Source organism: Pristiophorus japonicus, chromosome 2, assembly GCF_044704955.1.
Source record: "Pristiophorus japonicus isolate sPriJap1 chromosome 2, sPriJap1.hap1, whole genome shotgun sequence".
Classification (NCBI taxonomy): domain Eukaryota; kingdom Metazoa; phylum Chordata; class Chondrichthyes; family Pristiophoridae; genus Pristiophorus; species Pristiophorus japonicus.
Genome location: NC_091978.1, coordinates 369,724,419 through 369,752,359, shown reverse-complemented (window position 1 = coordinate 369,752,359; position 27,941 = coordinate 369,724,419). Strand labels below are relative to the sequence as shown.

General features: G+C 46.2%; 1 protein-coding gene across 1 annotated transcript in view; it reads left to right on the top strand.

Annotated features, from left to right (window-relative positions):
- abcg2a (ATP-binding cassette, sub-family G (WHITE), member 2a) overlaps positions 1-27,941 on the top strand; it is a 116,073-nt gene that overhangs the window by 5,856 nt on the left and 82,276 nt on the right. Inside the window, exons 3-5 of the mRNA XM_070872997.1 lie at positions 13,887-14,107; positions 21,041-21,100; positions 26,769-26,883. Of these exons, the coding sequence (XP_070729098.1) occupies positions 13,905-14,107; positions 21,041-21,100; positions 26,769-26,883 (378 nt within the window). The 5' untranslated portion in view covers positions 13,887-13,904. The remainder of the gene's footprint in view (positions 1-13,886; positions 14,108-21,040; positions 21,101-26,768; positions 26,884-27,941) is intronic.

The window sequence follows — 27,941 nt, the reverse complement described above, 5'->3', positions numbered from 1 at the left end:
CCCCGGGTTCTCTGCTATTTCTGGCCAATTTGTATGCCACTTCCTTGGCTTTAATGCTATCCCTGATTTCCCTTGATAGCCACGGTTGAGCCACCTTCCCTTTTTTATTTTTACGACAGACAGGAATGTACAATTGTTGTAGTTCATCCATGCGGTCTCTAAATGTCTGCCATTGCCCATCCACAGTCAACCCCTTCAGTATCATTCGCCAATCTATCCTAGCCAATTCACGCCTCATACCTTCAAAGTTACCCTTCTTTAAGTTCTGGACCATGGTCTCTGAATTAACTGTTTCATTCTCCATCCTAATGCAGAATTCCACCATATTATGGTCACTCTTCCCCAAGGGGCCTCGCACAACGAGATTGCTAATTAGTCCTCTCTCATTACACAACACCCAGTCTAAGATGGCCTCCCCCCTAGTTGGTTCCTCGACATATTGGTCTAAAAAACCATCCCTTATGCACTCCAGGAAATCCTCCTCTACCGTATTGCTTCCAGTTTGGTTAACCCAATCTATGTGCATATTAAAGTCACCCATTATAACTGCTGCACCTTTATTGCATGCACCCCTAATTTCATGTTTGATGCCCTCCCCAACATCACTACTACTGTTTGGATCAAGGGGTATAGAGAGAAAGCAGGAAAGGGGTACTGAGGTGAATGATCAGCCATTATATTGGATGGTGGTGCAGGCTCGAAGGGCCGAATGACCTATTCCTGCACCTATTTTCTATGTTTCTGTCGCCCGTCTCCGTTCCTGCCTCAGCTCATCTGCTGCTGAAGCCCTCATCCAAGCCTTTGTTGCTTCTAGACTTGACTATTCCAACGCACTCCTGGCTGGCCTCCCATATTCTTCGCCGAGAGCATGCAGAAAACAAGTGCAGGCAGCAGAAGGAGCGTGTGGCAAACCAGACTCCCCACCCACCCTTTCCTTCAAACACTGTCTGTCCCACCTGTGACAGAGACTATTCCCGTATTGGACTGTACAGTCACCTGAGAACTCACTTTTCGAGTGGAAGCAAGTCTTCCTCGATTTCAAGTGACTGCTTATGATGATGATGATGCTTGTGCACACATTGGCGGCCGCGCTTCCCACATTACAACAGTGACTACACTCCAAAAGCACTTCATTGGCTGTAAAGTGCTTTGAGACTTCCGTTGGTCGTGAAAAGCGCTATATATATCCAAGTCTTTCTAAATACATCTACGTTATTCGCCTCAACCAGTCCCTGTGGCAGCGAGTTCCACATTCTCACCACTCTCTGGGTAAAGAAGTTTCTCCTGAATTCCCTTTATGATTTATGAGTGGCTATCTTTTATATTCATGACCCCTAGATTTTTGGACTCCCCCACAACTGGATTGGACTGGATCGCTCTGCCAAAGAGCCGACACAAGCACGATGGGCCGAATGGCCTCCATCTGTGCTGCATCATTCTATGAATAGGAAGTATGGTAATTGGATCAAATCACAAGTGTAGAACAAGAGGACACAGGTGAAGGACAAATTCAGGACTAATATCAGGAAGTTGTTCAAAAAATTATGAATCCATGGGATAGATAGAGAACCGGAGACAAAAACCAGGGAATTATTGAAGAACCGTTTGGATTCTACAATTGGGGGGGGAGGGGGGATGGAGTGGAAGAAGAGAGAAGAAGGTTTTACAGCGACAAAATATTGATGCATAGCAACTTAAAACTCAAAACATGCCTCCCTTATCCTGAATGATAAAATCAGCATTCGCCCGAGCAATAGAGTTCTGGATATTTGTGGTATCTCTAGATCTAAAACATGTCCAGCTCTGTACATTCCATGAAGCAGTGAGCACATGATCAGCTCCCAAAAGGAAAACGTAGGCATGAAGTATTACGTTCAGAATAACTCCACGAGACTGTGTTGTAAGCTCAAGCTATTGTGACCTTGGTCTCTTTAATGTAATTCCAAAGTGAGGCAACAGCATGGTGGACTGCCTTTTATACCTGCTTTCTCCAGGGTGCACAGGTGACCCATAGGTCTCTCACACGTGTGTCCCCTAGTGGCAAGTCTTACACATAGGTGAGATTTGCAAACATAACATCACTTCCCCCTCCCCAAAGTCTTACGTACAAGTTATTTACAGGTTGAGTCGATCTGGCGCTCTGTGTTCCCGGGTCGATCGCCTGAGTTGAAGTCCTGGCCTGGGTGAGTCAGTCGGATCATTGCTGTACTGTGGTGTGGCTGGTCTGGCCGGACTGTCGTGCATGGTGGGTTCATCCTCGTGGTTGACAGCGAGGTCGATTGCTGGTTGGGTGTGTGTTGGTGGATCATAGATGGTAAAGTCTTCTTCAAACTGTTCTTGGTTGTCCGTGAATCGCAGTTTGGTCTGATCCAAGTGCTTTCTGCACATTTGCCCATTCAACAATTTAACAACAAACACACTATTCCCCTCCTTGGCTAAGACAGTGTCAGCAATCCACTTGGGACCGTGACTGTAATTTAGAACAAACACAGGATCATTAACCTCAATGTCATGCGACATCGCTGCGCGATCGTGGTACACGTTATGCCAGTGCTGCCGGGTTTCTACGTGATCATTGAGATCCGGGAGGACTAAGGAGAGCCTGGTTTTGAGTGCTCTCCATTAACAATTCTGCAGAGGGAACCCCGGTGAGTGAAACATAGAAAATAGGTGCAGGAGTAGGCCATTCGGCCCTTTGAGCCTGCACCGCCATTCAACAAGATCACGGCTGATCACCCACCCCAGCAACCCCCCCCCCCCCCCCCGACCCCCCAGCTGCAAGGACCACATCCAACTCCCTCCCGAACACATCCAATGAACTGGCATCAACAACTCTCGGCGGCAGGGAACCCCACAGGCCAACAACTCCCCGAGTGAAGAAGTCGCTCCCAATCCCAGCCACAAACAGCCAACCCCCCATCCCAAGAGTGTGCCACCCCTCGGCTCCGGACCCACCCAGCACCGGGAACACTCCCCCCGCACCCAACCCGCCCCGTCCCGCCAGAATCCTTCCCAAATGCCGACCACCCCCGATATCGAGCCACCAGCCCCGGCCACCCCGGAGCCACGCCCCCGCGACGCCAACCACACCACATCAACCAACCGCCATCTGCGCAGTCAACCCGTCTATCCCACTCCGAACACTCCCCGCACCGAGCCCTCAGGCCCGCTCCCCCAGACCTTCGCTGCAATGTGGCCCCTCCTGTCCCCCGCCCTGGATTTCTCCGCGCCCCACCTCCACCACTCTCCCCTCCATCCCCCGCCCCTGTCTCCCCTCGTCTTCCCTCTGCCTCCCCTCACAGTCTCCCATCTTGGGGGCGGTAACCTTCTTGGGCAGGGAATTTTAGTCCCCAGCGTGGAAGTCCTGCTCCCGCCGCAGAATTGACCTTACCCCCCCCCCCCCTCAATGGAAGCGGAGTGCAATTTCCCACACTCCACTTCCTTTGGGGGCAGTTACCGGGGCACGACTGGATGCTCCTGTGACAGTTGGAACTGGTGCTCTCCGCGCTCCCGTCCTGTGACTGTTTGAACTGGTGCTCTCCACTCTCTGTCCTGTGACAGTGGGAACTGGTGCTCTCCACTCTCTCTCCTGTGCTCTGGGACGCGTTCGGTAGCTGAGCAGGACCCGAGATAACCGGGTCTGCAAGGAGCCATCCATTACGCGTTTCAAGCTCTGCTTGATGGTTTGGACGTCCCGCTTGACCGTTGGATGTGGGCTTAAATGGGACAGACCTGACATGCATAAAGCCATTGCGGGTCATAAACTTGTTGAATTCCGAGCTGGTGAAACATGGTCCATTGTCACTAACAAGGACGTCGGGCAAACCATGGGTGGCGAACATGGTCCTGAGGCTTTCAATGGTGGCAGTGGACATACATGATGACATTATTATACATTTATTCCATTTAGAATAAGCGTCCACTGCTACTAGAAACATCTTTCCGAGAAAAGGGCCAGCGAAATCTACATGGACATAACATAAGAACATAAGAACAGGAGTAGGCCATCTAGCCCCTCGAGCCTGCTCCGCCATTCAAAAAGATCATGGCTGATCTGGCCGTGGACTAAGTTCCACTTACCCGCCCGCTCCCCGTAACCCTTAATTCCCTTATTGGTTAAAAATTTATCTATCTGTGATTTGAATACATTCAATGAGCTAGCCTCAACTGCTTCCTTGGGCAGAGAATTCCACAGATTCACAACCCTCTGGGAGAAGAAATTCCTTCTCAACTCGGTTTTAAATTGGCTCCCCCGTATTTTGAGGCTGTGCCCCCTAGTTCTAGTCTCCCCGACTAATGGAAACAACCTCTGCCTCTATCTTGTCTATCCCTTTCATTATTTTAAATGTTTCTATAAGATCACCCCTCATCCTTCTGAACTCCAACGAGTAAAGACCCAGTCTACTCAATTATTATCATAAGGTAACCCCCTCATCTCCGGAATCAGCCTAGTGAATCGTCTCTGTACCCCCTCCAAAGCTAGTATATCCTTCCTTAAGTAAGGTGACCAAAACTGCATGCAGTACTCCAGGTGCGGCCTCACCAATACCCTGTACAATTGCAGCAGGACCTCCCTGCTTTTATACTCCATCCCTCTTGCAATGAAGGCCAACATTCCATTCGCCTTCCTGATTACCTGCTGCACCTGCAAACTAACTTTTGGGGATTCATGCACAAGGACCCCCAGGTCCCGCTGCACCTCAGCATGTTATAATTTCTCCCCATTCAAATAATATTCCCTTTTACTGTTTTTTTTTTCCAAGGTGGATGACATCACATTTTCCGACATTGTATTCCATCTGCCAAACCTTAGCCCATTCGCTTAACCTATCTAAATCTCTTTGCAGCCTCTCTGTGTCCTCTACACAACCCGCTTTCCCACTAATCTTTGTGTCAGCTGCAAATTTTGTTACACTACACTCTGTCCCCTCTTCCAGGTCATCTATGTATATTGTAAACAGTTGTGGTCCCAGCACCGATCCCTGTGGCACACCACTAACCACCGATTTCCAACCTGAAAAGGACCCATTTATCCCAGCTCTCTGCTTTCTGTTAGCCAGCCAATTCTCTATCCATGCTAATACATTTCCGCTGACTCCGTGTACCTTTATCTTCTGCAGTAACCTTTTGTGTGGCACCTTATCGAATGTCTTTTAGAAATCTAAATACACCACATCTATCGGTACACCTCTATCCACCATGCTCGTTATATCTTCAAAGAATTCCAGTAAATTAGTTAAACATGATTTCCCCTTCATGAATCCATGTTGTGTCTGCTTGATTGCACTATTCCTATCTAGATGTCCCGCTATTTCTTCCTTAATGATAGCTTCAAGCATTTTCCCCACGACAGATGTTAAACTAACCGGCCTATAGTTACCTGCCTTTTGTCTGCCACCTTTTTTTAAACAGAGGCGTTACATTAGCTGCTTTCCAATCCACTGGTACCTCCCCAGAGTCCAGAGAATTTTGGTAGATTATAACCAATGCATCTGCTATAACTTTCGCCATCTCTTTTAATACCCTGGGATGCATTTCATCAGGACCAGGGGACTTGTCTACATTGAGTCCCATTAGCCTGTCCAGCACTACCTCCCTAGTGATAGTGATTGTCTCAAGGTCCTCCCTTCCCACATTCCCGTGACCAGCAATTTTTGGCATAGTTTTTGTGTCTTCCACTGTGAAGACCGAAGCAAAATAATTGTTTAAGGTCTCAGCCATTTCCCCATTTCCCATTACTAAATCCCCCTTCTCATCTTCTAAAGGACCAACATTTACTTTAGTCACTCTTTTCCTTTTTATATATCGGTAAAAGCTTTTACTATCTGTTTTTATGTGTTGCGCAAGTTTACTTTCGTAATCTATCTTTCCTTTCTTTATTGCTTTCTTAGTCATACTTTGTTGTCGTTTAAAATTTTCCCAATCTTCTAGTTTCCCACTAACCTTGGCCACCTTATACGCATTGGTTTTTAATTTGATACTCTCCTTTATTTCCTTGGTTATCCACGGCTGGTTATCCCTTCTCTTACCGCCCTTCTTTTTCACTGGAATATATTTTTGTTGCGCACTATGAAAGAACTCCTTAAAAGTCCTCCACTGTTCCTCAATTGTGCCACCGTTTATTCTATGTTCCCAGTCTACTTTAGCTAACTCTGCCCTCATCCCACTGTAGTCCCCTTTGTTTAAGCATAGTACGCTCGTTTGAGACACTACTTCCTCATCCTCAATCTGTATTATAAATTCAACCATACTGTGATCACTCATTCCGAGAGGATCTTTTACTCGGAGATAGTTTATTATTTCTGTCTCATTACACAGGACCAGATCTAAGATAGTTTGCTCCCTTGTAGGTTCTGTAACATACTGTTCTAAGAAACAATCCCGTATGCATTCTATGAATTCCTCCTCAAGGCTACCGCGTGCGATTTGATTTGACCAATCGATATGTAGGTTAAAATACCCCATGAGTACTGCCATTCCTTTTTCACATGCCTCTATTATTCCCTAGATTATTGTCCGCCCCACCGTGAAGTTATTATTTGGGGGCCTATAAACTACGCCCACCAGTGACTTTTTCCCCTTACTATCTCTAATCTCCACCCACAATGATTCAACATTTTGTTCATTAGAGCCAATATCATCTCTCACAACTGCCCTGATATCATCCTTTATTAACAGAGCTACCCCACCACCTTTCCCTTGTCTATCCTTCCGAATTGTCAGATACCCCTGTATGTTTAATTCCCAGTCTTGGCCATCCTGTAACCATGTTTCTGTAATGGCCACCAAATCATACCCATTTGTAATGATTTGTGCCGTCAACTCATTTACTTTATTTCGAATGTTGCGTGCGTTTAGGTAGAGTGTTTTAATACTAGCTTTTAAACCATGATTTTTAGTTTTGACCCCTCCTGCAGCTCCTTTATCTTCATACATATTGTCCCTTCCTATCACCTTGTGGTTTACACTTACCCCAGTGCTACTCTGCTCTGTTGCCTCCTGCCTTTTGCATTCTTTCTTGGGGTCCTGTTCATCTGCGCTCTCACCCTCTCTAACTTGCTCAGAGCCCTCTCCTGGGTTCCGAATACTCCTCGCATTGAGGCACCAAGCTTTCAGGCTTGCCTTTTTATTACACTTTGACCCTTTAGAATTTTGCTGTACATTGGCCCTTTTTGTTTTTTGCCATGGGTTTCTCTGCCCTCCACTTTTACTCATCTCCTTTCTGTCCTTTGCTTCTGTCTCCATTTTGTTTCCCTCTGTCTCCCTGCATTGGTTCCCATCCCCTTGCCATATTAGTTGAGAAGGAATTTCTTCTCCCAGAGGGTTGTGAATCTGTGGAATTCTCTCCCCAGGGAAGCAGTTGAGGCTAGCTCATTGAATGTATTCAAATCACAGATAGATAAACTTTTAACCAATAAGGGAATTAAGGGATATGGGGAGCGGGCCTGGACCATAGTTTCAAGGGCCATGACCACAGACTCAGCGGGGCCTCCCTGGGTGCGTTGCTCAACTGTGAGCAAGTGTGCATTGGTGTACGCATGACTCCAATTCGGAGTCAATGCCAGTCCGCCAAACGTGCGACTTGGCGATAGCCTTCATCATGACTATGCCTGGGTGGGTATTGTGTAGGCCGCGTATAAACGTTTCCCTGACTTTTTTTGGCAAAACCACGCGATTCCCCCATAGGAGACAATCCGATTGGATGGACAATTCATTTTTACGTCGGTGAAATGGCTTAATTTCATCTTGCATTTCCCCGGGAACCGCCAACCAGTTGCCATTGAAAATGCAGCTTTTTACTAGTGATAGCACAGGGTCTTGGCTAGTCCAGGTTCTGATGTGGCGAGCCGTGATGGGTGACCCCCTCGTTCTCAAAAGCATCCATTACCGGAAGCAAGTCTGCGGGTTGCGCCGTTTCCACCCCGGTGGTGGGCAATGGCATCCGACTGAAGGCATCAGCGCAGTTCTCAGTGCCTGGTCTGTGGCGGATTATATAGTCATATGCAGACAATGTTAGTGCCCATCTTTAGATGCGGGATGAAGCATTGGCATTGATACCTTTTGCTTTCTGAGAGCAGTGACGTAAGCGGTTTGTGGTCGGTTTCGAGCTCGAACCGGAGACCAAATAGATATTGGTGCATTTTCTTAATCCCGTATATACATGCCAACGCTTCTTTCTCAACCATACTGTAGGCTCTTTCAGCCTTGGATAAACTTCTGGACGCATATGCAACCAGTTGCAATTTGCCCGACACTTTTGCTTGTTGTAACACACAACCGACCCCGTACGACTATGCATCACAAGCTAGTACTAACCGTTTACATGGGTCATACAATACAAGTAACTTGTTCGAGCATAGCAGTTTCTGGCCTTATTAAAGGCTGTCTCTTGAGATTTACCCCAAACCCAGTCGTCATCCTTGTGTAGCAATAAATGCAAGGGTTCCAGCAAAGTGCTCAACCCCGATAGGAAGTTACCAAAATAGTTGAGTCCCAGGAACGAACGCAGCTCCGTCACATTCTGTGGTCTGGGTGCATTCTTGATGGCCTCCATCTTGGAGTCCATGGGTCTGATGCCTTCCGCCGCAATCTTTTTCCCCAGGAATTCGACCTCTGGCGCCAGGAAAACACACTTGGAGCATTTCCGCCTGAGTCCTACTCTGTCCAGTCGCTTTCGAACCTCTTCCAGGTTGTGCAAGTGTTCGGTGGTGTTATGGCCAGTGATCAAGATGTCATCTTGGAACACCACGGTGCATGAATCCTCTGGAAGATGGCCGCAGCCGAGAGAATCCCAAAGGGGCACCTGTGGTACACGAACAGTCCTTTGTGCGTGTTGATGCACGTCAACTACTTTCATGATTCAGCCAGCTCCTGTGTCATGTAAGCAGAGGTTAGGTCTAGCTTGGTGAACGACTTTCCCTCTGCTAGCGTTGCGAGTAAGTCCTCCGCTTTAGGTAGTGGGTACTGGTCCTGTAACGAGACTCGGTTGATCGTTACCTTGAAGTCCCCGCCGATTCTGACCGTACCATCGCTCTTTAGCACCGACACGATTGGACTGGCCCACTCGTTGAACTCGACTGGCGATATGATTCCCTCTCATTGAAGTCTGTCCAACTCGATCTCAACTTTCTCTCGCATCATGTATGGGACTGCTCGGGCCTTGTGATGAACGGGCCGTGCCCCAGGAACAAGATAGATCTGCACCTTGGCACCTGTGAAGTTGCCAATGCCTGGCTCGAATAACGCTGGGAATTTGTTTCGCACCTGGGCGCACGGGGCGTCATCCACCAAAGACAGTGCTTTCATGTCGCCGCAGTTCCATTGGATCTTTCCCAGCCAGCTTCTGCAGAACAGCGTTGGGCCATCGCCTGGTACAATCCATAGTACCATAGTATGATACTTTCACTGCCGCACTGCCGATAATAGGTATGAGTTCTTTGCTGTTGTAGTGTTGTGTGAATTCGGCTCAGTTTTGGCCTTGTTGCCCCACAGTTTCTCAAAAACCTTCTGGCTCATGATTGATTGACTCGCCCCCATGGAGACTGGAATGCCGTTAAGTTTAACTTTTAACATTATCGGAGGGCTTTTGGCGGTGAAGGTGTGTACCCCATACACTTCCTCTTCATCCTCAGGTTGGGTTGCCTCAACTGCTCGTTCAGGGATCAAGGGGTATGAGGAAGGACGTTCTTGCTATTGAGGGAGTGCAGCAAAGGTTCACCAGACGATTCCCGGGATGGCTGGACGGACATATGAGGAGAGACTGGATCGACTAGGCCTTTATTTACTGGAGTTTAGAAGGATGAGAGGGGATTTCATAGAAACATATAAAATTCTGATGGGACTGGATAGGTTACATGCAGGAAGAATGTTCCCGATGTTGGGGAAGTCCAGAATCAGGGGACACAGACTAAGGATAAGGGGTAAGCCATTTAGGACTGAGATGAGGAGAAACTTCTTCACTCAGAGAGTTGTTAACCTGCGGAATTCCCTACCGCAGAGAGTTGCTGATGCCAGTTCGTTGGATATATTCAAGAGGGAGTTAGATGTGGCCCTTACGGCTAAAGGGATCAAGGGGTATGGAGAGAAAGCAGGAAAGGGGTACTGAGGTGAATGATCAGCCATGATATTGAATGGTGGTGCAGGCTCGAAGGGCCGAATGGCCTACTCCTGCACCTATTTTTCTATGTTTCTAAAAGTAGGGGAGTTCCCCGGGTGCTCCTGGCCAATATTTATCCCTTAATTAACATCACTAAAATGGATTATCACATTACTGTTTGTGGGATCTTGCTCTGTGCAAATTGGTTGCCGTGTTTCCTACATTACAACAGTGACTACAGTTTAAAAGTACTTTATGGACTGTAAAGCGCTTTGGGACATCCTGAAGTTGTGAAAGGCGCTGTATAAATGCAAGTCTTTAATGTTTTTTCAGTTGGGTCACATAGCCGCTATCTGTTAAGTTAATCTAGGAAAGTTATGTTAAACTTATATAAGAACCGTGGTTAGATCACACTAATGAGTACTGTGCACAGTTCGGGTCTCCATATTACAACAGTGTTGGGGGTTTTACTGAGGTGGTGGCGGGTAGCATGCTGCGGGATTGAGTCGAGAACACTCAAGTCAAAGGCAGAGTCTCGATTGAGGATTTACAAGCATGATTATCAGAACTGAGAGGTTATAAACTAACAGGAAAGACTGAACAGGCCGGGGCACTTTTCTCTAGAAAAGAGAAGGCTGAGGGGTGACCTGATTGAGGCCTTTAAAGTTTATGAAGAGTAGAGAAGATATGTCCACTTGTGGGGGAGACCAAAACTAGGGGTCATAAATATGAGATAGTCACTAATAAATCCAATGGGGAATTCAGGAGAAATTTCTTTACCCAGAGAGCGGTGAGAATGTGGAACTCGCTGCCACAGGGAGTGTTGAGGCGAATAGTATCGATGCATTTAAGGGGAAGGGAGATAAACACATGAGGGAGAAAGGAATAGAGGGTTATGCTGATAAGGTTATGTGAAGCATAAACACCGGCATGGACCAGTTGGTCCGAGTGGCTTGTTTTAGTGCTGTCATTTCTATGTAATACAGAGTCACTCACATATAAATGGGTAGGAATCTACACAAAACCCATCCAATCAAATCACCAAAACAAGCTTGATTTTCATGATTCCTTTGTGTTGCTGTGTTGCTTCCTCAGCCAGCCAGGAAGGAAGGAAAACTTGCATTTCTAAAGCACCTTTCACAACCTCACGCCATCACACAGCACTTTACAGCCAATAAAGTACTTTTGAAATAAAAACAGAAAATGCTGGAAATGCTCAGCAGATCAGGCAGCATCTGAGGAGAGAGACAGAGTTAACGTTTCAGGTCGATGACCTTTCATCAGAACTGGAAAATGTCAGTGATGTAACAGATTTTAAACAAGTACAGAGGCAGGGAAAGGGGAGGGGAGGGAAGGACAAAAGGGAAGGTGTTCATAAGACCATGAGAAATAGGAGCAGGCCATTTGGCCCTTCAAGCCTGCTCTGCCATTCAATAAAATCATGGCTGATCCATCTACCTCAATCCCAATTGTCAGCCAGTGGGTAGCACAGTAATAGTGTCAGTGTCCTGAGGCCAATATTTATCCCTCAATCAACTTCACTAAAACAGATTATCCGGTCATTATCACATTGCTGATTGTGGGAGCTTGCTGTGCACAAATTGGCTGCTGCGTTTCCTACATTACAACAGCGACTACACTTCAAAAAGTACTTCATTGGCTGTAAAGGGCTTTGGGATGTCTGCGGGTCATGAAAGGCGCTATATAAATGGAAGTCTTTTCAATTTATCTTTTTTTTAATGCTGTTGGTTGAGGGATAAATATTGGCCAGGACACCAGGGAGAAGTCCTCTGCCTATCTTCTAATTGTGGCTGTGGGATCTTTTACATCCACCTCAGAGGACCTCACCATCATCAGTTCCAGCCTTCCACCAGCTCTGTCATTGCTCCCAGTCTCTGTCAGGCTCAATCTCTCAACCCATCCCCTCCCATCTGGCAACCGCTCCATGGGTCCAGTTCTTGCTTTTCCCAGCCACGTTGGCCTTCCATCTCCGCTCCCGGGGGCCTGCTGTGAGCAGCATCACAGGAGAGACCACCTGAAAGGCCAGTGGGAGCAGATTCAATAGTAACTTTCAAAAGGTGAATTGGATAAATACTTGAAGGGGAGAAAATTGCACGGCTATGGGGAATGAGCGGGGGAGTGAGACTAATTGGATAGCTCTTTCAAAGAGCTGGCACAGGCACGATGGGCTAAATGGTCTCCTTCCGTGCTGTAAGATTCTATAAACACACATGCTCTTATGACGCCCATCTCATGAGCCAGTGCTATAATTATGGCCTTGCACCATTCCATAAAATGCAACATGGAGTCAAAGTCCCCTAGTTTCATAAAGATTGTATTGAAGGCAGCAGATAATAGGTGCTTTCATAATGAACTGCCGATTAGCTGAATGAAGAGCGAGAACATTACCGAGCTGGTCTTGGCAGAGCAGCCTGAGGGAACATGAGTTCAAATCCCACCTTGGCAAGTTGTACAATTGGAATTCGGTAAATCTAGTAATTTAAGCTAATCGGCAAAAAAATCCAGGGGGGGAGATGAGGAGAATTTATTTTACGCGGCGAGTTGTTGTGATCGGGAACGCGCTGCCTGAAAGGGCGGTGGGAGCAGATTCAATAGTAACTTTCAAAAGAGAATTAGATAAATACTTCAAAAAGGAGGAGTTTGCAGGGCAATAAGGTAGTGAGTTCACCACTCCCTGGGTAAAGAAGTTTCTTCTGAATTCCCTATTTGATTTCTTGGTGACTATCTTGTATTGATGGCCTCTAGTTTTTTTTAACAAATCATAGTATTGGGAACATTGAGGAGGCCATTCAGCCCCTTGGCCTGTTCCACAATTCAATTAGATCATGGATGATCTGTATCTCGACTCCATTTACCCGCCTTGGTTCCATATGCCTTAATGCGCTGACCTAACAAAAATCAATTAGTCTCGACGTACAGGAAATGTGGAAGTGCATTTTTGAAATGTAATGCTTTATTTCCAAGTGTGGACAAGTGCAGATTGTGAGTTTATTTCTGCATTAGTATGTCAAATTTATTGAGTTAGAAATTTGTCTTGAGGCAGTAGCGCAACTTGGGCGTATCGTACAGGCCGCCTGGAACCGAATATCTGGCATGGTGTGGAATGGGCAGCGGATGCGATATCGCCCCAGGTCTGCCAATGGCCGAGGTGAATTTCCACCCGAGTATTTGGTTGTTTTAATGGCACTGGAGGAGGTGTAGAAAAGATTCACAAGGATGATACCAGAACTGAAGGATAGACTGGACAGGCTGGGGCTCTTTTCTCCAGAAAAGAAAAGGCTGAGGGGTGACCTGATAGAGGTCACTTCTTTACCAAGGGAGTGGTGAGAATGTGGAACTCGCTACCATAGGGAGTGGTTGAGGCAAATAGTTTAGATGCATTTAAGGGGAAGCTAGTAAACACACAAGGGAGAAAGGAATAGAAGGAGATGCTGATAGGGTGAGATGAAGAGAGGAAGGAGGGGGCTCGTGTGGGCCAGTTGGGCCGAATGGCCTGTTCCTGTGCCATAAATGTAATGCATTTGTATGGTCTTTATTTGAGCTTGTATTGGCACATGTGACAAAACTATCCTCTGAATTTCAATAATTTATTTCTAGTTTATCTTTTGGGAAAAAGTGCGGTCAGTGTTTACCACTGGTCAATGGCTTTAATATACTGGTTGTAATTTGATGAAATTTACAAGTGCTACAGATCATGGGGAGGGAAGTAGCTAAGGATAAATTTACAGGACTGTAAGTCTGAAAAACGCTTGTTGTATATTTCATACAGCGGTGGTAACCTGCTAACATGCAAAAGAGTAACTCTGTTAACTCTTTGGAGATGAATGATGCGCCTTCTGCCCTGGAACAGGGTCTCCCAAAGTTGGATAAACATGAACTATCTCGTGGATCGACAGTCACCTTCCACAATGTTTGCTACACAGTGAAAGTCAAGAGCGGATTTCCGTGTCGTCGCAAAACCAACCTGAAGGAAATCCTCAGCGATATCAAGTATGTATTTTTATTCTTCGATTTGAATTGGGGCGGAAGTGTAACTATAACGTGTGCAGGAATGGGATTTGTCCTGAAGTGTGTAGACTACAAAAAAGGACCACAGTGTCACCACATTAAAAAATAGAGAGGCGCTGGCTGAAGATGTGACTGGGAACATTGGCCCCAATATGAAAAGAAAGACTTGGATTTATATAGTGCCTTTCACGATCACCAGAAGCGTCAAAGGGGTTTATAGCCAATGAAGTACTTTTGCAGTGTGGTCACTGTTGAATGTGGGAAATGCGGCAGCCAATTTGTGCACAGCAAGCTCGCACAAACAACAATGTAATAATGACCCAGATAATCTGATTTTTTTGTTATGTTGATTGAGGGATAAATATTGGCCAGGACATCGGGGATAACTCCCCTGCTCTTCTTTGAAATAGTGCCATGGGATCTTTTACGCCCACCTGAGAGAGCAGACGGGTTTAACGTCTCATGCGAAAGATGGCACCTCCAACAATGCGGCGCTCCCTCAGTATCAGACTAGATTTTTTTTGTGTTCAAAACCCTGGCGTGGGATTAACGGGGAGCAGAGGGCGTGCGGTGGAGTGAAGTGGCCCGTCGGAAACCCGGCACAGCCTGGGGACTTAAGGGCCCTGCTGATCTTAACGGCAGGGCCTCATTTAAATCATTATCATCATAGGCAGTCCCTCAGAATCGAGGAAGACTTGCATCCACTCTTAAAATAAGTCCTTAGGTGGCTGAACAGTCCAATACAGAACCACAGTCCCTGTCACAGGTGGGACAGATAGTCGTTGAGGGAAAGAGAGGGTGGGACACGTTCTTTCCGCTGCCTGCGCTTGGTTTCTGCATGCTCTCTCAGGTGGCGAGACTCGAGGTGCTCAGCGCCCTCCCGGATGCACTTCCTCCATTTAGGGCGGTGTTTGGCCAGGGACTCCCAGGTGTCAGAGGGGATGTTGCACTTTATTAGGGAGGCGTTGAGGGTATCTTTGTAACATTTCCTCTGCCCACTTTTGGCTCGTTTGCTGTGAAGGAGTTCCGGGTAGAGCGCTTGCTTTGGGAGCGCTTGCTTTAAATAACATGCTGCAGTCTCCCGCCCGACAGCTTAGCTGGGTTGACAGCCTTGGCTGTCTGAGCGGGAACAAGCGACAGGAGGCTGCCTTCGGGATCCATGGGGACGTTCCCCGGCAGATAATTGGCGGGATTGGGGGGAGCTATCAGCCATCACATACTCTGTTCTGAAAGCAGCCTCCAAGAAGTGACTCTTTCCAACTTGTTGCTGTTAGCTTTGGCTACGCACACTTTAAAGCGGAAAGCCGAAATGGAATGAACTGGCTGTTTGGCTGAGCTCTAAAACACAAGCCAAGCCAGTAACACTGGAACTAGCCAGTCGGATGTTCGTGTGATGATTAATAGTTTATTATCTCAGCCTTTGACTGTAAATTCTTTGACTGCCCTGAGATAACAACCCCTATGCGGATGCTATGCCAATGCAAGATACCTGGTTAATCGTTAACCTGGTTTATCATAGTGAAATCAAAGGTAAAGGTAACTTGATCTGCACCTTCAGTCATGTAAATGGCTCTGCACGCGATTTACTCAGTAACTTTATTCACTTTTTTTCGTACATGTGGTGTTTTCTGGCTCTTAGGTTCGAGAAAGGGGCTCTGGGATTCTATGAAAACCCAATAGTTTTGATTGTTTCCAGCCAAGTAATCTTACTTAACATTGGGCTTGGATTATATATTTTTTCATTTTATACCAACTTTAGAATATATGTAATTGGCAGCATCAAACATGTGAGGAAAACCCTCATGTTAATCATTGAGTATTAATCATCAAGATCGGTGCTTCCTGTGGTACCATCGGCCTTTCTTCCGAGGTCATGTCAGAACAATCTGCAATTTGTTTCTCGATATTTAGGATCACGTGGCTCCAGGTCTGTCAACGTCTCGATTTAAAAATTCTCATCCTTGTTTTCAAATCCCTCTAGGGCCTCGCCCCTCCCAATCTCTGTAATCTCCTCCATCCCCACAACCCTCTGAGATATCTGCGCCAATGTTCCCTGTAGCCGGCTTTGCAATGGAAAACCCGTGCATGCGCGGTATTTTGAATGGGCCGCATGACCCTGGCCCGAAGAAAATAGCAGGGAACATTGCTCCCCGATTTTCATCACACCACCATTGGCGGCCGTGCCTTCAGCTGCTAAAGTCCTAGGGTCTGGAATTCCCTCCCTAAACCTCTCCGTCTCTCTACCTCTCTTCCTTTTAACCTACCTCTTTGACCAAGCTTTTGGTCATCTCCCCTAATATCTCCTTACATGGCTCGGTGTCAAATTCTGTTTGATAATTGCTCCCGTGAACCGCCTTGGGACGTTTTACGATGTTAAAGGTGCTATATAAATGCAAGCTGTTGTTGTGATTGGTTTATTGTGCTGACCTGTTACTGGGTGACTAAATGAAACTAAATCTTCACACTGTACAGGACTATTCTGAGAATGAACTCTCCTGCCCTTTTGAAAGTGCAGATAAACTAATAGGAAGTGAGTGAACTCTGTCCCATTGTGAAGGGAATCACGTGAAGCTGGATTGCAAAATCTAAAATTATTGTGAAGTTACTGTGACAACAAGTATATAGCAAATAGTATAACAAAAATTGGTAACCTTCTGAATGCTATCCTTTATTCTGATGCCAATACGACTCTTGTTTCCCTGCATTATAGAAATAAGGTAAGGTTTGGACTAGATTTGTTGGCCTGCCTGAGGTTACTAGAATTACATCGAATTTATAGCTCAAACAGGCCATTCGGTCCAACCAGTCCGTGTCGGTGTTTACGTTTCACTCGAGCCAGTTCCCACTCCTTTTTATCTCACCCAATCTGCATATCCCTCTCTTCCATTCTCCCTCATGTGTTATCTAGCTTCCCCTTTATATGCAACTATGTGATTTGCTTCAACCCCTCCCTGTGGCAGCGAGTTCCACATTCTCACCACTCTCTGGGTAAAGAAGTTTCACTTGAATTCCCTATTGAATTTATTAGTGACTGTCTTATATTTATGGCCCCCTAGTTCTGGTTTCCCCCACAAGTGGAAACATTTTCTTTACGTCTACTCTATCGAATCCCTTCATAATTTTAAAGACCTCTATTAGATCACTCCTCATCCTTCTCTTTTCTATAAATGAACATTCGGCGAGAGGAACTGCAACAGAATTCTCCTTTTCTAGGCCATTGCAGCCTCTCGCTCTCTCTCTCACCCCTCCTCTCTCTCAGGATGTATCTCTCCAGCCCCCCTTTCCTCTACAGGAGCAAAAGGCCAACTACTTTTTGGCTTTGGAGGGAAGGGAGGGGAGGGAGAGGGGAGGGGGGGGCGGTCCAACTCACCCTTCTGGTCCTGCACTTCGGTTGACATTCTTGGAACCATAAGAATGCGTTGTCTCTTTTTTTTTTAAAGATATATATTCCCACCCTAACTTTGTCAGACTTATGGTGGGTTTTTAACTAATCCTTCTCCATGGCCAGCAGGGAAAAGATTTTGCTGTTTGTTTATAAAGTTTGAAACCAATGAACGGGATCTTTGCCCATATTGGCTCCTAAAACATACCCTTATGTCCCAAACATAAAACAGACCTTGGATTTAGTTGTGCTGGGTGGTGTATTTGCCAATTGACAGAGTAATAATGGTGTGTATTTTTTTTAAATCACTCCACAGATCGGTTTCAAACTGTAAAATGATATAACTTTGTCATAAAACCACCTTGCTGTGTAGTAAATAAATTATCTGGATTATTGATCGGTGTGCAAGGTGGCAATTGCTTTTAATCAGTTACTCGCTGTGTAGAAACCCAACAGAGGCTGAACTCCAGGGCATAGTCGACATATTTACTGAGGCGTACAAAAGCGTGGGCCTTACGCTAAACATCAGTAAGACAGAGGTCCTCCACCAGCCTGTCCTCGCCGCACAGCACTACCCCCCAGTCATCAAGATCCACGGCACGGCCCTGGACAAAGTGGACCACTTCCCATATCTCGGGAGCCTCCTATCAACAAGAGCAGACATTGGCAGCGAGATCCAACAGCGCCTCCAGTGCAGCCTTCGGCCGCCTGATGAAAAGAATGTTTGAAGACCAGGCCCTCAAAACTGTCACCAAGCTCATGGTCTACAGGGCTGTAGTAATACCCACCCTCCTGTATGGCTCAGAAACATGAGCCATGTACAGTAGACACCTCAAGTCGCTGGAGAAATATCACCAATGATGTCTCCGCAAGATCCTACAAATCCCCTGGGAGGATGGATGCACCAACATTAGCGTCCTCGACCAGGCCAACATCCCCAGCATCGAAGCACTGACCACACTCGATCAGCTCCGCTGAGTGGGCCAAATAGTTCACATGCCAGACACGAGACTTCCAAAGCAAGCGCTCTACTCTGAACTCCTTCACTGCAAACAAGCCAAAGGTGGGCAGCAGAAATATTACAAGGACACCCGCAAAGCCTCTCTGATAAAGTGCAACATCCCCACCGACACCTGGGAGTCCCTGGCCAAAGACTGCCCTAAGTGGAGGAACTGCATCCGGGAAGGCGCTGAGCACCTCGAGTCTCATTGCCGAGAGCATGCAGACACCAAGTGCAGGCAGCGAAGGAACGTGCGGCAAACCTGCCCCACTCTCCCCGTCCCTCAACCACTGTCTGTCCCACCTGTGACAGGGACTGTGGTTCCCATATTAGACTGTACAACCACCTAAGGACTCATGTAAAGAGTTGAAGCAAGTCTTCCTCGATTCCAAGGGACTGCTTATGATGATTCTTAGTTCCTTAGTTTCGTGTTTGACTGTTGAGATCATGAGTGATGAAGAAAATATTAAGTAAGACATTTAAAGTAGATACATAAATTCTGTCTTGCTGCACTGAAGACAAGCCTTTACCTGTTTAACAACTCGTATTTATATAGCTCCTAAAACATCCAAAGGCATTTCACAGGAGCGATTACCAAACAAAATTTGACACCGAGCCACATAAGAAAATATTAAGACAGGTGGTCAAAGAGGTAGGTTTTAAGGAGGACGGAGAGGTTTAGGCAGGGAGTTCCAGAGCTTGGGGCCCAGGCAGCTGGAAGCACGGCCGTCAATGGTGGGGGCGATGAAAATCAGGGATGCTCAAGAGGCAAGAATTGGAGCATCACCGATCCTGGAAGGTTGTCGGGCTGAAGGAGAGTACAGAGAAAGAAAGGGAGGGGTGAGGCCATGGAGGGATTTGAAAACTTTAAAATCGAGGCGTTGCTGGACCAGGAACCAATGGAGATCAGCAAGCACAGGGGGTGATGGGTGAACGGGTCTTGGTGCGAGTTAGGACACGGACAGCAGAGTTTAGGAGAAGCTGAAGTTTACAAAGAGTGCAAGGTGGGGGGCCGGCCAGGAGAGCGTTGGTGGACATTTTCCTTTGACAAGATGATGAGGGCTGCTTTGTTCAGCTTCATCACTGCACAAGTTTACAAATCAAAAATTCAGTGTGGCTGGCAATTATCATCAACTGGACTAATATACTGATGCCGACAATCACGTATGGACATCCAATTCTCAGGACCTGAAAACTGAAATTCGCTCACTTAAATAAGGCGGAGTTAGATTTTTGAACGATAAGGGAATAAAGTGTTATGGGGCGTGGACAGGGAAGTGGAGCTGAGTCCATGATCAGATCAGCCATGATCTTATTAAATGGCGGAGCAGGCTCGAGGGGTCAGTGGCCGACGACTCCTATTTCTTATGTTTTTATTAATAGCTTCGCGATTTTAGCTTGTCTCCTCTTTAAACTTTAGTCTGTGGCTCTTCACCTCGGTTCCTCTGCCAGTTTCCTTCTGTCGGCTGCATGTATGGCATGCAGGGGAAATCCATTACCCATGCCCGAGAGTGTGCTGCATGTGGCGTAACTTTGTGACCATCAGCGAGCGTCCTTGCCACCGCCTGGGCAGCAGGAGGACCATCGACCACCAGCGGCCTCTAGCTGCCGGAGCTCCTTAGAGCAGCTCGTTCAAGACCGCTTTACGTCAACCATCCCCAACACACCGCAATCCTCATCACCACCATTCGATTGCCTTCCTTCAGTTCAGCCTTCTGGGTATTGTCCTCCATTCTCTCCAAGTGTTAACACCGACATCAAATCAAGAACAGGAAAAAAAAAATGTATTCAGCAACTCAGTTCCATCTGTGTATAATATTTAACAAGGATAATTAGGAATTTCCTCAGTGCCTGCCTTCTGTGCTTGTTTACCTACCCTAATGCTCCTCCAGTTTCCCCGGAGGCTGCTGAACTCCCACTGAGGAGCATTCAAATGGCCGTGGCTGGCGACCTCGAGCAGCTCTGTGCCGCAGGGCCCCGGCTGCTGACCGCACCCTCTCAGCCTGGACCTGGACAGTCCCTGGCCCAGCCGGCTGTGTGGCACTGACTGGGGCAGCAAGCATATTGTCATCCTGAGAGAAGACGGATGGCTCCTTCCCCTGGAGCCAACGTCATTCTCCTGAGGCCGTGTCTCAGCACTAAAGGGGTCTGCGCAAGAACAGATTGTAGGAGTGATATGACCCTCTGGTAGTCCCTGTCAATACTGGTCCCCCCGAGCTGAGGCGGCAGCAGTGTGGGATCACATTTCTGAGACAAGTTCTTTGTTTTGCATCTACCCTGCGTACTCCTTTCTTTCTTCTACATACTACTTCGAGCACCCCCTTCTAACTTCAACTAAGTTATTATCCCATGTATATATATTTTCTTTTCCTCCATGCAGTAATGGTGAACCTGGGTGTTCTGGTGTATAACTTTCACAGATATGAGTCACATAAAGTACATGATTTGTTTCTGACATTGCTTTTCGCAAATATGATCTTGTGTAATGGTTCAAAATATTTATACAACCTTTGTTTCTTGTTTTTCTTTGCAGTGGCATCATGAGGCCTGGGATGAATGCTATTCTGGGTCCCACAGGCAGTGGAAAGTCATCGTGAGTATCACGGGAACATAGAATTACATCGAGTCTACAGCACAGAAACCGGCCAATTGGCCCAATAGGTCCATGCAAGTGTTCATTCTCCACACGAGCCTCCTCCCACCCTACTTCATCTCACCCCAACAACATCACCTTTTCTTCCTTTCTCTCTCATGTTTATCTAGCTTCCCCTTAAATGCATCTTTTGCTATTTGGCTCATCCACTTCATGTGGTATCGATATTCACACAAAGGATAGTGAAAATATGGAAAACTCACCCCCCACCCCCACCGAAAATGATGTTGAGGTTGGGGGGGGGGGGGGCCGGCCAATTGAAAATTTCAAAACTAAGATTGATAGATTTTTTTGGGCAAGGATATTAAGGGATACGGAACCAAAGCGGGTAGATGGGGTTAGGATGCAGATCAATCATCATCATCGGCAATCCCTCGGAATCGAGGAAGACTTGTTTCCACTCTTAACATGAGTTCTTAGATAGCTGAACAGTCCAATACGAAGACCACAGTCCCTGTCACAGGTGGGACAGATAGTCGTTGAGGGTAAGGGTGGGTGGGACAGGTTTGCCGCATACTCCTGCCACTGCCTGCGCTTGATTTCTGCATGCTCTCGGCGACGAGACTCGAGGTGCTCAGCGCCCTCCCGGATGCACTTCCTCCACTTAGGGCGGTCTTTGGCCAGGGACTCCCAGGTGTCAGTGGGGATGTTGCACTTTGTCAGGGAGGCTTTGAGGGTGTCCTTGTAACATTTCCCCTGCCCACCTTTGGCTCGTTTGCCGTGAAGGAGTTCTGTGTAGAGCGCTTACTTTGGGAGTCTCGTGTCTGGCATGCGGACAGTGTGGCCTGCCCAGCGCACTCCAGATCAATCATGATCGAACTGAATGGTGGAACAGATTTGAGGGGCTGAATTGCCTACTCCTGTTCCTGTGTTCTATATTCTCATCACTCTCTGAGCAAAGAAGTTTCTCCTGAATTCCTTATTGGATTTATTAGCGACTATCTTGTATTTATGGCCACTAAATTTGGGACTTCCCATGAGTGGAAATATCTTTTCCATGTCTCCCCTATTAAACACCTTCATAATTTGAATGACCTCAATCAGGTCACCTTTCATTCTTCTCTTTTCTAGAGAAAAGGCTCACAACCTGTCTTAGTCTTTCCTGATGGGTATAACCTGTCAGTTCCAGTATCATACTTGTAAATCTTTTTTGTACCTTCTCCAGTGCCTCTATTCCTTTCTGTAAAATGGAGACCAGAACTGTACCCACAAGTTTGGTCTACCCAAGGTTTTGTACAAGCTTAACATAACTGCCCTGCTTTTGAATACTATTCCTCTAGAAATGCTTTCTTTGCATCTTTTAATTGTTATCAAAGCACCTCTCACTAGAAAATATTAGAGATTCATGGGTTACATTTTTCACAGCTTCTTGAAATGATGATTGTGTTTTATATAAATCGTTGATACAATGAAAATGTGCACAAGGGTTAGTAATTTTGACCAAATCAACAAGTTGAGGGCCAATTCGGTCAAGCGAGGGGAATGGGCTAATACATAAGAACATAAGAATTATGAGCAGGAGAAGGCCACACGGCCCCTCGAGCCTGCTCTGCCATTCAATAAGATCATGGCTGATCTTCGACCTCAACTCCACTTTCCCGCCCTATCCCCCTATTCCCCAAGAGTCCAGAAATCTATCTATCTCAGCCTTGAATATACGCAACGATTCAGCATCCAAAGAAAGGCATTTTATCAGTGAATTCCAAAGATTCACAACCTTCTGAGTGAAGAAATTCCTTGTCATCGCAGTGTTAAATAACTGACACCTTATCCTGAGACACTGCCCCCTGGTTCTAGACTCTCCAGCCAGAGGAAGCAATCTCTCGGCATCTACCCTGTCAATCCCCCTCAGAATCTTGTACGTTTCAATGAGAATGCCTCTCATTCATTTAAACTCCAGAGAGTATAGGCCCAATCTACTTAATATATGGCAGATACCCTTTAATGTGGAGAAGTGCAATGTTGAGCTTTATTGGGGTTGTGCAAAACCTAGGCATCTTCACGAAAGAGACCTGGGGACTGCTATTGATTACTCCTTAAGGTGCACATGCAGTGTGAGGTAGGGAAACCAATGGGGATTTAGGATATATTTCTAGGATCGCCGTGTATAAAATGAAGAATGCTCTACTTGGATTATATAAGACATGGATACATCCACACTTGGAGTATTGTGTGCAGTTTTGATCTCCGCACGTGGTAAGGGATAGCAAGGATCTGGAGAAGTTGCAGAGAAGGATGACCCAAGAGAAACCTAACCTTAGCATGCTTATTGATGAGAATGGTCTCCCAGAGTTGGGGTATTTACTTTGGAGAAATGGGGGGAGGTATAAGGGGATATGAATGAGATTTTGATATGTTGAAGAGATTGGACTATCCTGTTGAATGGGTTATTTTGAGGTGAATAGGGCTGGTAAAACTGTCTTTTTTGTATTAGAATCATACAGCACAGAAAAAGGCCATTTGGCCCATCGTGCCCATGCTGACTCTCTGAATGAGCTACCAATTAGTCCCACTCCCCTGCACTTTCCCCATTGCCCTGAAAATTTTAAATCGAGATCCAATTCCCTGCAAAACAGAAAACTAGAGGCAAAGAGTTAGGTTAGATAACTAGAAGTATTATTTGCAGAGTCATAGCCCTCTGGGACAGACTACCAAAACATGTGGTAGGTATGCATTTAATACACGCCTTTAAAAGGGAAGTTGAGAAGTTCCTGAGGGTAAAGAACATTTCTAGTCAGAGGGTAAATTTCAAATTAGCTGCGATTATGATAATTATGGGCTACCATGGTGTCATGGAGCTTGTGTGAATGCCTTAGGGAATCTGAGAATAGAATATGTGGTTAAAGGGTGGGGTCAGTGTTGTAAGTGTTGGGTTGGCATGCTGTGATCTTTTCTGGCCCCTTTTCTGGCCCCTATTGTTCCCCATAGCCCTGCAAATTTTAAGTAGAGATCCACTTCCCTGCAAAACAGAAAACTAGAGGCAAAGAGTTGGGTTAGATAACTAGAAGTATTGTTTGCAGAGTCATAGCCCTCTGGGACAGACTACCAAAACATGTGGTAGGTATGCATTTAAGATGCTGACACAGTCTAGTTGATGAAAAAAACTGACCATTAAAATTTTAATTTCATTTATTCATTCACGGGATGTCGGCATTGCTGGAAAGACCAACATTTAGTGCCCATCACTTTTTAAAAATTTGTTCCTGGGATGTGGGCGTTGCCGGCAAGGCCAGCATTTATTGCCCATCCCTAATTTTTTTTTTTTTTTTTGAAATTCGTAGCCAATCGTTCCAATTCTTTGTCAAATCACAAACGCCAGAGGTCACCTTGCACACGCCAAGGATCACTCTGCGCCAATGCTCTTAGCCAAAAGGCCTAGAGCCACTGCACCGTTCCTGGAATTACTGCAATACCAGGTTCGTGCCATGGAGGTGGATGGGTCAGGTCCCCCACACACCTCCGTAGAGGTGGATGGGTCAAGCCACCCCACCCACCTCCTCATTGCCCATCCCCATCCCTAATTACCCCTCGAGAAGGTGGTGGTGAGCCGCCATTTCAGAGGGGCAGTTAAGTGTCAACCACATTGCTGTGGGTCTGGAGTCACGTATCGGCCAGACCGGGTAAGTGCGGCAGATTTCCTTCCCTGAAGGACATTAGTGAACCAGATGGGTTTTTATGGTAGTTTCATAGTCACCATTACTGAGACTCACGTTTTATTCCAGATTTTTAATTTAATAACTGAATTTAAATCGGGATTTGAACTCATGTCTCCGGATCATTAGTCTCAGCCTTTGGATTACTAGTCCAGTAACATAACCACTGTGCTACCGTACCAGTAAGGTGGTGGTGAGCTGCCGCCTTGAAGTGCTGCAGTCCATGTGATTGGGTATTCCCACAGTGCTGTTCGATAGGGTGAAGCAGACTGGGCTTACTAATGGTTGGTAATTTACTACCTATATTTTCTCAGTTATCCAGTGGGATTGAACTGTTCCAGAGTAGCTGTTTGTAAATTGTTTAGGTAGCTGCTACATGGGTTCAGTAACTGGAATCACAATTTCAGTCGATCTCAGTAATTAGTTAGCACAGATTTAAAAAAAAAAATACTATACACATTTATTCTGATATGCAACCTGCACTTGGCAGCTGAGAGTGGTTATAATCTGATTCTATGGATTTGAGGTGACACCCACAAAGTACTGTAGGATCTCCACACTTTTTGAACTGAGCTGCGAATCCCATAATCAATCCATCACAAAGATTGCCAACTTCCATCCTCACTCCTGCCTCAACCCATCTATTGCCGTTGTCATCTCCAGAGTCGACTATTCCCCCATCATCATAAGCAGTCCCTCGGAATCGCTTCCACTCTAAAAATGAATCCTTAGGTGGCTGAACAGTCCAATACGAGAACCACAGTCCCTGTCACAGGTGGGACAGGTAGTCGTTGAACTGTTGAATTATTCCAATGCTCTTCTGGCCGGCCGGCCATCTTCCACCCTCCGTAAACTTTAGCACATTCAATACTCTGCTGCCTGTTTCCTACAGTGCCTCAGTTTTACATCTACCAGCTTCTCAGCCTGTTGTGCCAGCTGCGGCTCAGTGGGTAGCAATGTTCCCCGTGAGCTGGATTTTGTTCTTCGAGGACTGTTTCTTTTACTGTGCGGTCCCTTTAGATTTCTGCACGTGCGCGGTACTTACGGCGGGAAATCCGCAGAGCAGCCTGCGCGGGACCTTTGCCAGCTTAGAGGGACCATTGGTGGGTAGCACTCTCGCCTCTGAGTTAGAAGGTCCACTCCAGAGACTTGAGCTCAAAATCCAGGCTGACCCTCCAGTGCAGCAGTACTGAATGAGCTCTGCACTGTTGGAGGTGCCGTCTTTCAGATGAACCATTAAACTGAGGCCCCATCTGATCTCTCATGGACATAAAAGATCCCATGGCACTAATCGAAGTTCTCCCCGGTGTCCTGGCCAATATTTATCCCTCAACCAAGATCACTAAAACAGATTATCTGATCATTATCACATTGCTGTTTGTGGCACCTTGCTGTGTGCATATTGTCTGTCTGTCTTCCTACATTACAACAGTGATTCAATTTCAAAAGGCTGTGAAGCACTTTGGGATGTCGAGAGAGGCACTATATAAATGCAAGACTTTCTTTATTGTAGAGAAGCTAATGATTTAATCAACTCTACTTCTCTGATTCCCAAATTTCTATAAGTTTTACTATTTAACTATGAATGCTATAAAGGTAAACTATATTATATAAAAATAGCAGAATGCATGACTTTAGTTGGGGATTGAATTACTTTAGTCCAATTATCCTCTGCCTTCTAACCCCCTTTTTCGCCAGAAGGTCACACTTGGTCCTTTTTTGGAGATTCGGGGAATGGAGGGAAATGGGGATCGGGCGGGAAAGTGGAGGTAGAAGATCCGCCATGATCTTATTGAATTGCAGAGCAGGTTCAAGAGGCCGAAAGGCCTTACTCCTGCTCTGAATTCTTACGTTATGTCCTGATTCTCTCCATGCAATGCCATGAGCGAACAGCTAATGCCTTTTAATGGATTTATTTTTCGATTAAGTAAAAACTGCTGCTTGTTACTTCCTAGGTTATTAGATATTTTGGCTGCCAGGAAAGACCCTTCTGGCTTGAAAGGGGATGTGCTGGTAGATGGAACTCCGCAGCCTTCTAACTTCAAGTGTATCTCTGGTTACGTTGTACAGGTGAGAATTATTTTGCTGCACCTTCTGAAAAAGACACTTGAAGCATTATATTTAGGACAGCCTTGATTTTCCAAGGTTCCTCTCGTGCAAATGCAACCTTGTTGCTTGTGGATAGGGGGTCAACAAATCAGACATCTGAACCTCAAATGACCTACTGCTCCATTTTTCAACTCTGGAGGCCTGCAAGATGGCATCAATGATGAAGAAAGAAGAAAATAAAGATTTGCATTTATATAGCGTCTTTCGTGACCACCGGGCGTCCCAAACCACTTTACATCCAATGAAGTACTTTTGGAGTGTAGTCACCATTGTTATGTAGGGATATGATCATGATTGGCCATTCCTGCAACACTTTCCGATGACCGAGGTATCCAGCAAGAGAGAGATATATTGTGTTGCGTATTGAAGCAACTGTTGGAAGACAATTGTATCCTGGGATGGGGGGATTGTTCTATGAGGAGAGATTGAGTAGACTGTGCCTATATTCTCTAGAGTTTAGAAGAATGAGAGGTGATCTCATTGAAACACAAAATTCTTACAGGGCCTGACAGGGTAGATGCAGGGAGGATGTTTCCCCCGGGCTGGGGAGTCTAGAACCAAGGGTTACCATCTCAGAATAAGGGGTCGCCCATTTAGGACTGAGATGAGAAACATCTTCACTCAGAGGGTGGTGGATCTTTGGAATTTTCTATCCCAGAGGGCTGTAGAGGCTCAGTCTTTGAGTATATTCATGACAGAGATCGATAGATTTTTGAATATTAAGGACAGTGCAGGGAAGTGGAGTTGAGGTAGACGATCAGTAATAATCTTATTGAATGGTGGAGCAGGCTCGAGGGACCAAATGGCCGATTCCTGCTCCTACTTCTTATGTTCTGATGTTCTAGTTCTAGCAAAGGTGGAGTTAAGGTAGAAGATCAGCCATGATGATGAATGGCGGAGCAGGCTTGAAGGACTGAATGGCCTACTCTTTTAATTTCTTATGTTCTTATGTTCCAATTCTTATCTCCCGCATTGCTTATTGGCTCAGTGGGTAGCACTCTCGCCTCTGACTCAGAAGG